The sequence below is a fragment of the Gymnogyps californianus genome, chromosome 10, assembly GCF_018139145.2.
Source record: "Gymnogyps californianus isolate 813 chromosome 10, ASM1813914v2, whole genome shotgun sequence".
Lineage (NCBI taxonomy): Eukaryota > Metazoa > Chordata > Aves > Accipitriformes > Cathartidae > Gymnogyps > Gymnogyps californianus.
The window spans coordinates 772,735-788,233 of NC_059480.1; the positions used below are offsets into that span (position 1 = coordinate 772,735).

General features: G+C 42.4%; 1 protein-coding gene across 1 annotated transcript in view; it reads left to right on the forward strand.

The window, feature by feature from the left end:
• PAK2 (p21 (RAC1) activated kinase 2) overlaps window positions 1–15,499 on the forward strand; it is a 42,939-nt gene that overhangs the window by 8,769 nt on the left and 18,671 nt on the right. The window contains 1 exon segment of the mRNA XM_050902809.1: window positions 14,351–14,561. Coding sequence (XP_050758766.1) covers window positions 14,375–14,561 — 187 coding nt within the window. The 5' untranslated portion in view covers window positions 14,351–14,374.

The following is a 15,499-nucleotide window of genomic DNA, read 5'->3' on the forward strand; positions in this document are numbered from 1 at the left end:
TAATAGTATTGTAAATTAAAAAGAGGAAGACTTGGAAGGTATAAAGTTGTTGTTCTGGGTCAGGCCGTCGATGTGTCTCGCCCAAGGTACTGACTGCAGTCTCTTCTTGGTGGATATCGGCTTCAGTGGAAGGACTCTCTTAAATGGCTTTTTGGAGCTGGGATGTGGCCCAGGACTTGCTTCAGCTGCTGTCTGCAGTACCCTGGTTTTGCAGTACCTCCAGATGAAGGAGTAGATTATCCCAGAGTGATGCCTCCCTGAGATATCCTTCATCTTCCTGTGATTTAGGGCTCAGCTAGTGCTGAAGATTAAGGTAATGCTATAATGCAAGTCTTCAGTTCTTGTGTTGATGGCACAGCATGAGCAATGTCTTTCTTCTGTTTTTTCATAGATTATTATCATGCATCCCTTGCAATGGAATTAGAGCCCCTCAGATAAGTGGGGTATCTCTTATTTCTATTAGAGTAAGTAGCTTTAATTTTTTATTGGGGTGGTATGCGTGTATGCGAGGACCTCGTGGACAGAAGCCTCCATTTCATCGATGAGTTTTTGCATTTTGTAGATGGTAGACATTAGTCTTTGAGGTCTGTTTTATGTGAGTTCAGTCTCATCCTCGCAGACATCTTCAGCTGCTTTATACTTGCGCAACTGTTATTGGAGGCAAGGTAATAAGGTAGAACTAGGTTTGAGAACTGCGTCCTTTTCGTATGTAAACGCCTGACTCTGACAAAAATGCATTTTTTTGAAGCTTTTCTCTTGCTCTGTAATATTTTGCTGAAATCTTATCACTCTGCCCATAAGAATTTCACTCATTCTGTATTGAACGGGTACATAGTTATAATATGGGGAGCTGGAAGGGCTACTTAAGTTTAAACTTACTTCTCCAAGTGCTGGAGTACTGCAGCATTCTTGCCTAGACAGCCCAGGCCTTACAGCTTAGCTGTGATAGCTGAAATACTAATAGTATAAAACACCCTAAGGAAACACTAAGTTCAATAGGATCACATTTACAGTTGCTTAACATCTTGTATAAATTAAGCAACCTGATAGATAGATGCCCAAAGACAACCTGTCACCAGCAATACCATTCACACGATGTTTGCTCTCTTATATGTGCTTCTGCGTTAAACTCCTCTCATAATTTGTACAACTATATAAATAGGTTTTTAAAGTCTTTTGCAGCTTTCTAAGTTCAATATTATGTTTTGTCAACTGTTTAAATATTATTTTAACTTGACAGCTTCCTTTGGAAGCTCTTCTGCTTCACAGGGCACTGGTTATCCTGTGGTGTTGTAATTTTCACAGTCCTTTTGTCTATTCAGTTGGTAACTGTGTTCTTCACTTTGTATTTTTATTTTTTAAAAAATATTTTGTTCTTGAGGTGTAAAATCAATTTTTGTGGTCCTGGTGCTGCAGCATCCCATATAAACAGTCGTAGATGGCCAGAGATAATTTGTGTCTAGTTCTCCATCAGTAAAGCAGGGATAAAATAGTAACTTCCGTGAAGTGGGCGAACATAAAATGGTAGGATGTATTACATCACTTTGAAAATTTGATAAATTTGTTTGACCACTCACAATTGGTGTTTAAACCATTGTACATTTCTTTACATACATATATGTTTAGGATATTTTTAGCATACATTTGATTTGTGAACTGTAAGAAGCATATGTAGTAGTAATAATACACATATGTAGTAGTAATAATACACAGAAGTGGTTGGGTTTTTTATCTCCCCCCGCCCCCGCTTACTGGCTCCTACAGTTGTCTTGTAGGCTTGGCAAAAACTAGTTTCCACATCAGCATATGTGGAATAAAGATGTGTTGTTTTTGAATGATGATACAATTTATAAGCTTTTTTGGCTGATTTTTTAATATATTTTGATTTGTTGCTTGTGCACCAGTTTTAGTTGGTTTGGATTCATTTCTTCAGCATTTTAGATAAAAACCTGTTTATGAGTGAGAAGAGTGAGAAAAGTAGTTTTACCAGGAATGACTTAAAAAAGAAAAATGAGACAATTAGTTTAAAAACTCATTCTGGCAGCCAGTTTTTTGAATGCAAATTGTTCTTCCCAGCTTCCAAATAAGTGCTTTGGCTCCCTGAAAGACATACAAGAACATTTGCCCAGATTTCAGGGAATTGCTGCATTAAACTGTACGTTAATATGTTGCTTGTATGTGTGCAAGTAATTTTAAAGTAGAAAACCTATAACAGCATGCAAGGCAAACCAGAGCAGTGTCACAAAAAGAGTACTGGAGTGTGAACACAGGTGAATGATTTACGGAGCCTGTTTGCCTCACTCGCTTTTCCCTGTGGTGTTCTAGGTATTACACTTTGCTGTTTTTCTGTTGATGAACGCAGGTCTTGATGTCCAAAATTTTATGTGCATAGAGATCTTAGAAATTCATGTTGATTTGAGTTGTGGCAGCTGCAGTTTGTGCTTTTCGTACTGTTTATTGCTGTTTGAAATAATGGAGAAGGGATTGCCTGGGATGTTGTGCAATAACTGCAGAATTTGGTTGTATGCCCCATCCAGATATCTGTACCTCTCCTAATAGAGTTAAATATGCCCGGAAAAAATAGGTTAATCAGTTGTCTCTTTGTATAAAATTTGTAAAACTTTAAACTTCAGCAGCGTAATGAAGTTCTCTCTGAATGTGACCATCCTGAAACACTCGTACAAACTAGCTGTGGGCAGAAGTAGTGTTAGTGAGGTTTCGTCGCTGGGCTCTGGGGATTATTTTACTAAGATCTGATGCCATCCTACAGTCCTGAGCTGCTGTTGATAGAGAAATATTGGGGTGACCATTCCTGAGCGTGTTGCTTACTCATTGATTTTTTTGTTTGTTTGTTTGTTTGTTTTGTTTTAATAAATTGACAGCCTCACTTCCAAACTCATCAAGATCTACGGCTGGCTATTGCTAACTGTTTGCAGGGAAACTAGTCTGCTGTTGTCCCCTGTTCCCAGTTTTCCTCCAAGTAACTGCAGCAATAAACACTGCTTTGTACTTTTCCTGTTACCGAAAGCAGTCTGGCTGTGGTGGGGGGATTATCAGTTTTGCTGATGTGGGCAGGACCCTGGTTAGGGGGGAGAGAGCCAGACCTTGGCAAAACCGTTCGTGGGAGCAGTGCTATTTGGAGCCTTGGACACGACTGCACTGATTTATGTTTGTAGGTTATTCTGGCGACAGTGAAGTCGAGAAGCTACGTGTGTTTCTAAGAGGGCTTAAGGCTTGTACAATTTGTGCATACTAGCCAAGAGTAGCTTTCCCAGCTAGCGGCAAGTGAAGTTGCCTGGTGCAGAAGCGGGATGCTGCAGGGAACTCCTCTCATGTAGGAGTTTGAATGTTTGAAGAAGTCATTGTACTTGTCTGTCATGGCACAAATGGAATATAATTCTCCCAGGAGAAATGACCTCTAGTTTTCTGTATGGGGCTGCTAGAATATGCTTAGGAAATGAGTTATATCCACCCAAGCCATTTCTGTTTTGGTTTTTTTTTTGTTTGTTTTTTTTTTTTTGTTTTTTGTTTTTTTTAAAGACCTGTTGCCATGCTCAAGTGCTTTTTGTGTTTACAGATCCTGCATTTGATTTCTTGTAGACTTTGCTCTTTCTGGCTGAATTTATGTTCAGCGTGGGTATGAAGAAGGAAGCCTCTTGAGCTTGGGTCTGTTCACGTCGGGGTTTTGGCAAACTGGTGAACTGTTCCAAGCGGTTGTGATCATCTGGGCAGCAGCACGCTGTACTGGTGTCCACTGGCGCACACCGTGGCTGGGAAAACCGACTCGGAAGAGGCAGAACTTCCCATTGTGGCATTTTGTGCCAGGCTGGCACTGTTTGACAGTGCTGCAAGAAGAGTCGAGGGTTTGGCCCCCAGCACTGTTGAGCTGAGCTGAAGTTACCACTATCCGCTAGCAGTAACTGCAGTTGAAGCAAGGCTTGGCCAGCCACTAGAGAGAAACAAAGAGCTCTATTCTGAGTGCATATGAAAAAGATAGCTTTTCTGGAAGGAGCTATTTCTCTCTTCTTTCCCCTTTGTCTTTTCCCTTATTATTCCTTTTTTCCGTAGCTGACACTTGACAGCTCTACCAGTGTGATGAGGGAGTGACGAATCCCTTAATCTTGGATTCTTTCTTTTTTTTGCCATCCTGGTACACACTGTGTGTTTCCTCTTCTTTTTCCAGTTAGCCCTGGACCTCTAATCTGGATGGGTAAGCCACGACCTTGTCTTACTGTTGCCCAATAATAGTTCCAGAGGTTAAAAAAAGCCTTTGCTTTCTATTAAGAGTTGCTGGTGATCTCTCCGCACAACACCAGTAGCCTGACATTTTTAGAGCTATATCATTGCTCTATTGAGTGGTGATTGTCTAGGTTAAACAGCTGTGAATGCTGTTAGAAATATAGAATTGCACCAAGCTGTACAGGTACCTCGTGCAGAGTAGCCTTTATTCAAATAACTTTTGCTCTGGAATGTGTGATCCCTCCCTGCCTGTAAATGCCAGGTTTAATTAAGAGAGAATCTCAACGATGAGATGCAGACTCCATTTTTTTTTTTTTTTTTCTTCTTGTAAACTTTCCCTGCTTGCCCTTTTCCCCATTCTCCTTTGATCTTTAGAAAACCTCGGCTCATGAAAATGAAGGCTGAAAAGCGTCTTCTAGTTAGTGAAATATGAGTAAGCACAAACACCTTGAATCATGGATTTGCATGCGATGTGCACGCTGCAGGCTGTCTTGTCTGTCTTTAGTTGACTCAGGTTTTTAAGTAGGTAGAGCAGGGGTAAGTAATTTCCTTGTTGAGGGTTGAACAGGCTTTTTCAAACACCTCTGAGTACATGTTATCATTATGCAGCGTTGCACAATGGTTCGTTGAAGGAAAACTGTGGCTGTGGGCTGTATAAAATGAAGCGTGGCCTGAATTCAGCTGGTAGGCGGTAACTACCCAGCCCTGCGGCAGAGGGTGGAAATGGATCCCTCTTGATTTAATTCCTCCTCCACCGCGCTCCGCGGACCTGCAAGGGCTGCCTCTCGGAGCAAGGTGGGAATGGGCATCCGCGGCTGTCAGCTCAGCCGTCTGGCTCGTTCCTGCGCGCTGCTGTCATCAGCTCGCAATAATGACGTCGTAGCCTCGCCGGGTGAGTTTTCCTGCCAAACTCGGGGGAAATGGGAAGTAAAGGCAGTTGGGGGGTCACTTCTGAGGCCCGTCTGGTACTGTCACCTGTGGTGTTTGAGCTGTTTCAGAGGCGATAAAGCAGAGAAGAGGTTTCTAGTTCACTGGTGGTAAAATATGCCACCACAGTTCAATAGTGCCAAATTTATTTTATGAAGCAGAAATGACGATTCAGGTGGGAGTTGATTGCTATGCATGGTTTAAAGGGAGAAAGTGGAGATATATCACAAGACTCGCAGGTGGCCGCAGTATACAGTGAAGTCAAGTATCATTAATTTGCTTAAATTTTCTATGCACTAATGGGCTTTTACCAGGACTCTTGCATATCTTGTCTCTAGTCTGTGCCTCTTCTGATTTTGCCCTGTTGATATCTCTTTCAGTCACAAAACATAGCTGATCATTAAGAAATTATCCCCCCCCTCCCCAATTCAAAAAGTCAAAGATTGAAAATGTGGGAGAAAAATTTGTCCTTACCAAGGTTTCTGCTATTGCTGTTTTCGTTTGGTTTTTTGCTGTATGTACAGACTTTGTGAACCTGATCTGCCAGTTCGGAAGGCTGCCAGAATCTTAGAAGTGTAATCTGTTTCACTTATCTTTATCGATGACTATATGAAAGTTGTACTTCATTGTGCCTGCACCGAGGGGTGAGGATGATTTAGCGGTAAGCATTGCGTGGTGAAGAAGTACTAGCTGAAATACGCTTGTGTCGGCTCTCTAGGGGATGAGAAGGTGATGTCTACCACTGGTTGCTTCTTAGAAGACTGGGATCTGTTTTTATTTCAAAAATGACATTTTCGCAGACTGGTTGCTCGTTTTCAGTGCAAGACTTTGCACATCTGCTAAGTGCCTTAAGGAGTAAATAGTTGGATTGCTTTAGGTTGTAATGTACTTTGGCAATGGGTTTGAAGAATATTTTTCTTTAGGAAACCTTAGTAACCCTTTCAGATACCCCATGAATAGGATATTTGTCTTCTGTAACTTGGTTCACAGTAAGCACATATCATTACAGTTTTGGAGACACTATTCTTTCTTCTGAACAAAAGAGTTTCCTTTCTGCTTTTTTTATTTCTTCTGTTTGACCATGCTTTTTTTTCTTCTTTTTTTCCCCAACTCTCTTCTTCACTTGGCAATTAAACGGCAGTTATTTTTCTTTGTGCTATGTTTTCCCTTCTATTTGTGTGACTCGGCAAAAATCATAAGGAAATTGAGGGGTCGGAAAAAGACAAATTGGAAAGAATTTAGCTGGGTATGTTTTATGTGTCATCCAGTCTGATTTTGCAAAAGACGGAGGTCCTCCTATACTATCGTCAGAGTGGGAGTATTATGCGTTGCCTCTGTCACATGTAGCAATAAAGGGAAGACAGCAAGAAAGGACCTGTTTATAGACTTCATGGTTGTAGCCTTGCTGGTTGAAGGAGGCAAATTGGTGCTTGTGGCTGTTAATCTTGGAAAAAAAAGACGCTGGCAATTTATTGGCTCCATTAGTGGGTCGGCCTTGCTGAGCAGTCAGTTTGGTTAATGTGTGTTCCTTCATCAATCTTAATGAAAAATTTATGTTTGACAGGCTCAGATATTTTTTATTTCTGTTTTTTAGCTGTTTTCTCAACTGCATCATTTGAAGGGGGTATCTTGCTTGTTTGTGCTTGTAAATTAGGGAGATCTGTGCTTGTTCGGAGTATCTTAGGTTAGTCTATTTTCCTCTCCCTTCCCCATAAAGGAAAGTTAAATAAAAAGAACTGTTAGTTTTCGCAGGTATGTGGTTTGGCATTGACCAAACGCTTTTATCTGAGACCCCCTAAAGCTGGAAAGAGATGTTTCAGCAAGTCCCGTGGAGACTGGTGCCTGCCTTTTTAGACGTGGGAAGGCTTTGAGAGCTGCGTGTTGTGTTAGAGCATCTGCACATGTTTTTAATAACCGTAGGTGGAACAGATTATCCTGCTGGCTCTTACTGGCCATTATCAAGGTTACTCTTGTTCTTGCTTTTGCACAAGTCCTCTTTTGGCAGGCAGAAGATCTGCGACTGCGTTTGCCAAGTCTGCGAGAAAGTAATTCTTTGTCTGCCACTGCTGTTTTTTTTTTGCACAACTTTTCTGAGTTGAAATGAAGAGATAAGTATTTTCAGTCTCTGAAGGTAGTCTCATACTGTTCCAGAAGACTCCTTTTTGGATCTGATTAAATAAATCTCATGGATCCAAATGCTTCAAGTTGGAAAGCAAAACATCCAAAAAGATTTGTTTTGCTTTTCCTGGAGAAGAGACAGTCTGAGATTTGCTGGTTCTGTGAATTTTTCTGCAGCGGTGAAATAATTTCAAGTTGATGAGCTGCTGAACTAGCACGCTGTTAGTGATGGGGCAGGAAGTGAACTGTGGCTAGGTAGCACCATCTGAATAAAAACTTGTCAGAAAGCTGCTTTCAGCTAATCCCTGGGAGGAAGTGAGCTATAATCAGCACTAAGTGAGCTAATCACAGGAAATCTATTGCTCAACGGGAGCCTTTTTTTTTAAAAAAAAAAAAAGGGGGGGGGGGGGGGCGGGGGGGCGGGAGAAAGAAGGAAAGAAAAATACCCGTGCAGACATTTCATTCTGCTTTTGGACTCCAAAATCTGTTTGGTCCAAGAAAATGGAATATCTGATGAAATGAGCAGCCCTCCGATCTCCACTTGAGAACTGCACAATGTGTATATGTTTGCCCTCTTTTCCAGAATAATGAAGCATCAAGTCTCATCTCCAGCAAGGTGTTTTTTCAGGTATTAAAAGGTGGTGGTGTGGGGAGGCTGAGGATAAGCTAGCTACCAAAACCACTGGAAGCTTGGGGTCAACGTACTGGGAATGAGTCTCCAGACATTTTCAACAAGGATTTTTATAATATAAACCAAGAGTGGGACATGACTATCTTAAATCTGTCTTGTTACACGTGTCTTTTCTTGGAGCATCACATGCTAGCTCTTTTATTGTATCGTTTTTAATTACTCTGCGCTTCTTTTCACTTGACATCTTCTGCCTCGGAGATTTCTTTGCGAGACACCTATCTTGCTATTTTCCTCTGCTCTGGACCAGGCTGTCCCGGATGCCACGCTTTGTGCGTGACAAATGTTGCCAGCAGCACCCTATAAGGCTCTACAGGAAGACAGCAAATGACAGCCGCCGCCGTGCAGATTGCTGCAAGGATAACTTTCTTTTCTCAACCCTCGTGCCCTCTGCTAGAGCAGGGACAGGGAAATGCGCTTACAGTGAGGGCTTTTTTCGCTTTTGATCTGTTCTCTTTTCTTCTATTCCTTCTGTCGGACACCAAATGGTTTTGCTGTGTTGCTTTCAAGCACCGTGCCTGCCATCTGTGACCACGGCCCTAATGTTCTGCAGTTCTCCTTGCAGCAGTTCAGGTGGTGTCCCAATAAGGTCCCGCAGCTGTAGTGGCACATCAAGGATTATGATTTCAAAAGCAAAGTGGTTATGTTTCTTAATGCATTGCTAGCCTGAAATCCGTTACTTCTGCTTTTTGGTCAGCCCTGCAAAATAGACTTAAATTTGATCTTTGTGTTGCTGCTTCTGTGTTATGTTGCCGATAGTAAATGAGTAATTTTTACCTGCAGTAAACAGAACTGAGTTCAGTTTGCAGCTCTCTGAGCCTCCTGTCAGGGTATGTACATACAGAGGATTTGATTTATTTCACTGATTTAGTTCTGGCTCCTCAGAGATCTATTGCTTAAGTGGCAGTGTAAAGCCAGGATATTGTGCGCCAGGGGTAGGAATTTATGTACATGTTATCAAACAGCTCTGAGCTTGATGTGTTTTGGGTTGGTTTTTTTTTTTCCCCAAGCAGTAGTCCAATTTACTTTTGCATCAAATTCCAGGCAGTGAAATACAGATGCAGCCTAGACTCCTCAAATACATTAAGTTGAACATCTTAAGATGACAAATTCGACTCATTATGATATGAGAACTTTCTACACCAGCTGTTTCCTTTGACGCATGGTACCATCTTCCTACCCCTGCTTGGGGCCTTACAGTACTACCCCGTAAGACTGATGTGTATGCACACATAATGCACATTTAAAACTTAATTTGCTGAAGTACAAGTGCTCCAGGAAAATTGTAACTGTGCACTATAGCAGATAGGAAAATGATTGTCTTCAATTTAATTTTATTTCCCTTTAGTCATTTTGCAAACAAATTTGAGAGGAAAAATGTTTGTCCTTTTTTAGAAGTCAGAGGAGGTAAATAGCAGCCCCGTGGTGGAGAGGGGCCTCCGTGGTAGAGCCTGCCGCCGAACAAGCACACCGCTTGAGCTGGGACGGGGGTGCGTGTCAGCCTTGATACAGATCACGAGGGAGGCCGAGGGAGCCAGGACCGGCACAAGAGCTGTACTTAGGAAGTTCTTCAGGAAGCAGCCCAGCTTTATGCTCACACAAGGGGAATTGAGGGGGGAAGCCCCCCCCCCCCCACGCCCCCCCAACAACAAAACAAGTCAAAGCCAGAACATTCAGACTTACGTGCTGCAGCAGTGTGTGTTCATCAGCTTTCTGAAAATGCTGCCCAATTCTCACTTTACTTTCCAGCTTTTACTCACTGTCAGGGTTATGTTTCTGCGTGTTTTCCCACCAGTGGCAGCGACAGGAACTGCTGTCTCTCTTCTGTGACCTGGGTATGCCATAGGTTATCGGGCCCTTTTCTTCCCCAAAAGGAAGAAAGCTAGTGAGCAGCAGAACTGACTCCTGGAACGTCGTCGTAAAAATGAAACTCTGAACGCACGTGCAAATCGGTCACTGCAGGTCTCTTCAGGGGCTGGGAGGAAGAAGGTAGGTTAAGCTACACAAGGAGCTTCCCTGTGCTTGTCTTGCCTCAGCCTCACCGGGCAAAGGTGGAAAGAGAAGAGTTGCATTTCTGAGGAACCTGGCTTCAGGTCTCCCACTGTTGGTGGTGAGTGATTTAGGACGGCACAGACCCTGGCTGGCCGCTTGCTGCTGCCTCTGCAGCAGAGGAGAGAGCGCGTTTGCTCTTCAGCTGCTGCAGTTCGTGTTATGATGGTGTCTAAGGCTGCCGAGGATGAAGAGAGTACTTCCATTTTTGCTGCCCCAGTGCAGGGCAAGAAACCTTTGTCAAAAGGAGAGGACAGCTATTGGGAGTAGTGTCATATACTGGAGATGAGGACTGAGAATCAGAGCCTTGTGGTCACCAGCGCTGGGACCTATGAGTATGTTTTGTGGAGTAAGCAGCAGAGCTGTTGGGAGAAAAGCTTTTAGCTCTTTTTGTGTCTCTTTTTTTGGTGAGTGGAATGGATTGCAGCACTGTCCTGTGGTGGGAATGAATCTGTCTGAAGTCTGTAGTTAAGTATTGTTTGCAGCTTCACAGCTTGTTTCTGTGGTTCATTCCATTGCTTTCTAGTTCTTGTAATTAAATGTAGTGCGACTAGTGATTGTGGGGGAGTTGCTGATGTGCTTGAATACATTATTATTATTATTGGTATTATCTTCACTGGCAAAGATGAAAGTGAATCCCTTTCCCCTGATTATGTCCTCTTCCATATATTACCTTTGCTGCTTCTGCCATCTTTCATCCAGATTTAGCATACCTTTATGAGGTTGCTCAAACTTAGATTAACCATTTTAGTAAATGTCTTTCAACCAAGCTAAACCCCCCCCCCCCCCGCCATTAATTGCGTTGTCTGATTCTGTCAGAGAAATATGAACCTGACATCCCCTTTGCCAGTATACAGACTCCTGGCAGGCACTGGAAAAAAAGAAAATTCCCCTGGTCCTTGCAATTCCCTGCGCAAGCCATGATTCAGCAAGGCAGCCACGTGGGTGATGGTGCAAGAGTGATTACGCCTAGCTGCTGTGAAATGAGCAGGCTCCTTTTCCTCCTTGGGGGAGTGAGAGAGCAGAAAAAGGAGCTTCAGAGTGTATTTGCACTCCTCTTTTTTTTTTTTTTTCCTTCTTTTTTTAATCCCTCCTCCAGTCATTGCCCATAATGCCAAACCTCCGCAGCAATTTCAAAAGTACTTCCTGACGCTGTGGAAACTTTCCCTGCATAATGAAGACAGGGTAAGGATAAAGGAGAGGGGAACTGCTCTTTTCTTCTGCATTCAGCTGTCAGAAAGAGACTAGCTGTTTGGATTTGAAGCTGAACAAAATGATTGATTTTTAACTTCCGATGATGACTAAAGGATCAGGCTTCTGTTTCCTGAAGAGATCTGTTGTGAGTGGAGCTGTTGTAATTTATTTAAACTGTGAATTCAAAGCTGCTGTGCATTGAAGTCGTCCTTTGTGCAAAATAGTTTTGGATCTAGCACTTTATTTTAACAATGGTCTTTGAAACAGCTGCTCAGAAATTATACTACTTTGTGTTATTCAATAAACCACATCTCTTAAGTTTTTCCTAAAAGCTGAGGTTTTACTAAACCACAGATTTAATGAGCTTGAAGGAGTTTAACTGCAAATGACGGAGCCAGTCCCTCAGGTGGGAAGCCGATGCCCGAGCTCTTTCTGCCACTCCAGTCTGCTCTCCCAGCCCTGCAGCTTGTCTTCCTGCAGCCCCGCAGCTTGTTTTCCTCCGGTCGAGCTTCTCCGCTCTACTGTGAGCGAGGTCAAGGATCTTTCTGAACACTTCGAACACCGAACAGCTGATCAGAGCTGCAGCTCTTGAGGGTTCTGCACAGATGCTGTTATGCCAGTTTCTTGAAGCGCCTGATTTTCTTGTGGAATGGATGAGTTTTGGATTTCCATATACTTGCTTCCATCTTGTTGCTTAACAGTTTTTTCTCCTGAGCGCGCAAGGTGCTAAGGAATAATTCATTTCAGATCAAGAAGCTGTAATACTGAGTAGGCGATGAGCTGACTTGTGCTGCTTGTGTCACTGAAAATTAAGACCTTTTACTATAGTGAGATTTTTATTTTAAAAATATGTAAACAAAAGTGCAGTAAATTTTTTATTTTTTTTTTTAAATTTGCAGCCTGAATACCACATTACAGCATTGTTAATTTAGTGACTGGGCTCTCCAAGGGAGTGTGCGGGGAATTAGTATGGGCTTGGAGGGTCAAGTCTGTTCTTGTCCAGTTTCAGATGCAGGTTAGTTGTTTATCCTTACATTCTGCTCTTGCTAATCTCAGGCACAAAAAACTGCACAGGTGGAGGAAATAATAGGGTTTATTTTAGAAAAATACAAAAGGCTACTCATGATGTTGCTTTCTTCACATAGTATATCATTTTGGTGTTAAAGTTGTGTGATATGCTTATTTACCTACTATGATTTATTTAGCCATTTGATTATATTTCTCTGTTCAAAAGGAGGACTGCTTTCTTTAAATGTCTGTTCCCATTTGGATAGCTAAGGACCCTATATCCTACTCTTTTCTGAGATTTGATTAGCATATGGGAAATGGATTATGGTCCCCTGTACTGCCATCGCTCCAAGCCCAACTTCAATAGGGCTCTTGAATAACATGTATCTGATTTGGTGGTTCAGACCAGAAATTTGTACGTCTCAAATTGGTGGCACGCACTTTGTGCAAACAGTGTGTATTGTTACGGAAGCGTTTGGAATTAAAATCCCTGTGGACAGGCTTCTGAGACCTGCTGTTAGATTGCAGCGTTCTTAATTATTTTCCCCATATTGCAGTGTAGGTACTGGAAAATACAGAAGATCCTGTAGATGAATTGCAACATCTGAAAGAGCAGTCAGTAAGTGAATTTGGAAGACTGTTGGAAGATGGGAATCGCAGTCTGATTCACAGCTGCATCCCTGCAGACATGTTCAAGGGTTGCGGGTCTATTTATCGCTCCCTCATCAAGCAGAGGGCTGCACAGGTTTGACCGCTGTTCCCCATCAGTCTTTAAGTAGATGGGGCAACCAGCACATGTCCAGTTTTTACTTGCACTGCCAGAGCTTTGCTTTGTGCTGGTTGTGCCTCTGAAAGTATTTGTACAGAAATTATATGCTTTCACGGGCATTTGTGGTGATAATTACTTTTAACCTCTCTCGAGCTTCATGACATAAAATAGCGTGCTCTTGTGCTGCTTGAATTCAGGGTGCTAGCCTGATTTGTTTTCCTTTTTTGGGATTTGGCAGTATCCACCCACCCAGTGAAATGATAGGGAATGACAGTCCACATGTTTTTAGTTCTGCTGCTAAGACCATGTCGTGCAAGATGCACGTGTTGTGCCGAGATGTTGTATAGCACAATATTTATACTTTCGAAATAAGGTGTGATAATTGAGAATGAATTGCACTGTCTTATCCTGACTCTTTTGCGTGACACTGATAATGATTGCTTCAGTGGTGTGGCTGGGACTGAGTCATGCTTTGGGACTATGATGAGCAGCTGGTAGACACCAGTAAGCCATTTATTTCCCAAACTGTCGTGACAGGAGGAGGAGGAGGAGGTCGTCAACACAGAGGAGATGTGTTGGCTCCTGTTCCAAAGAGGTAGCTCATCATTTGAGCGTATGGAGGAATGAGGGGCATGTTTGTTATTCAGCTGTCATTGAGAGGTAATTTCTGTAAATCTTTTTGTGCTGTTTACTCTGTAGCAGAGAGGCTGCCTGTTTCTTGGTGATCAGAGAAAAATCTCCAGGATATTATGGGGAGGGAGGAAAGGCCAGGGCAGATTTTCTTGAATGTGGAATGTGTCATGTAGATGCTTTATTATGTTGTGATTTTAGCTTTAGCAGCTATTTGTTTGTGATCTTGCTCATGTTTTTGTTAAGGACTCGAAGAGGATTGTGGTGATAGTATATATTCTTTTTACAAATGGAGAAGGTGTGGCACAAAGTGGTGAAGCAATGCAAGTCCTCAATTCAGAAGTGGAACGCATCCAGTGGATCTTAGTCCCATGCTCTTTAATGTAGGCTGCATAATTTGGGTAGAGATATTCTTAATACGACTTAATGTGGGCAGTGTGCTGAATTATGACTTATAAACATAAGCTGGGTTAGTTTTATCACTGGAAAAGTTTGTCACTCCATCCCACAAACGCTGCTGCTGGCACAAATGAATGGGTGGCCCAGAAGTGGCAGTGAGGAAGGGATCCGCTTCCTTTGGCGGAGACATCAGTGTCTCCCAGTGCCGTGCGTGCCGAGTTCCCCACAGTTGAATTCACACCTCCTTTCCCTGTTGGCCAACAGAAGAAATGCTACATTTATGTATTCTATGCTCTCTTCCTATGTTAAAACAAATATTTCTATTTCAGTGCTTTCACTAGCTATTGAGAACCATGTCTGACAACGGAGAACTGGAAGACAAGCCACCAGCTCCTCCTGTCCGGATGAGCAGTACTATCTTCAGTTCAGGGGGTAAAGACCAGTTGTCTGCCAACCACAGCTTGAAACCCCTGCCCTCTGTACCAGAAGAGAGAAAACCTAGGAATAAAATAATCTCCATATTCTCTAGCACTGAAAAAGGTAAGATGCCTCCATTTTCCAAGGTTACTACTTGTATTCCTTTACTCTTCTTCTAAGTTTTGGTAGCACTTTAAATGTTTGAGTCCAGCCCGTCCAAGTGTAGGGGATTGGAGGAAGTGTTGAAAGTTGGGTATGTGTGTTCAATGAGCTGAGATGTTCTTTCTGTTTGCACTGGCATGTTTGAAGATGAAATGCTAAGTAAGAAAAACTAAATAGCTCACTGAGGAAAACCACCACCTATTGCTTCTCATGTTTGCTGCCCAGTTTAAAGTAATGCATTTCCAAACAACCCTAATAAATGTTTGTGATTCCTGGCTATCATATTACTTACCATTTTGCTACGCTAAATGCAGATTTCTAGTTTAAACTGAGCATCCGGCTGTTTTGGAAGTTACTTCATGTTGATGACCGTTTATGTGGTACCTTGAGGAGGAAAAAAGGTAGCAAAGAAATAGTGGGGAGGGTGCAGTGTGCATGAAGGAGAATTGAGAAAAATTAAGTCCTTCTGTCTGTAACTGCACTGTTAGGATTAATTACTAGTGGGGGGAAAATCTGGATGGCTGTAAACAAGGATTATTTCTGAGAAAAAGTCATTGTAATGAAACTAGACTGTATTTGTGCTTTGTTTCTGTCCTCTTTTCTGTATGATGAATGTATGTAGAGTGCTGGAGCCCTGATCCTGGTACTCCAGGATGTCTGTATCCATGTACAACAAAATAGTGCATAGATAGAAATATCTTCTAACATCTGGTATGGTAAAACTGCGCTGGAACCTATAAGCCTGACCTGAAACTGCTATGCATTTTATTACTCTCTATCAGTTAGCATTTTTGTGATTACTATTAAGATGCACAAGGGGAAGACCCTGCTGCTCTTAACGTCTTCTAGTTCTGCTCTTGGCTTCCTGCGCCTCATTGCTGGTATGCTGGGCAGGACTG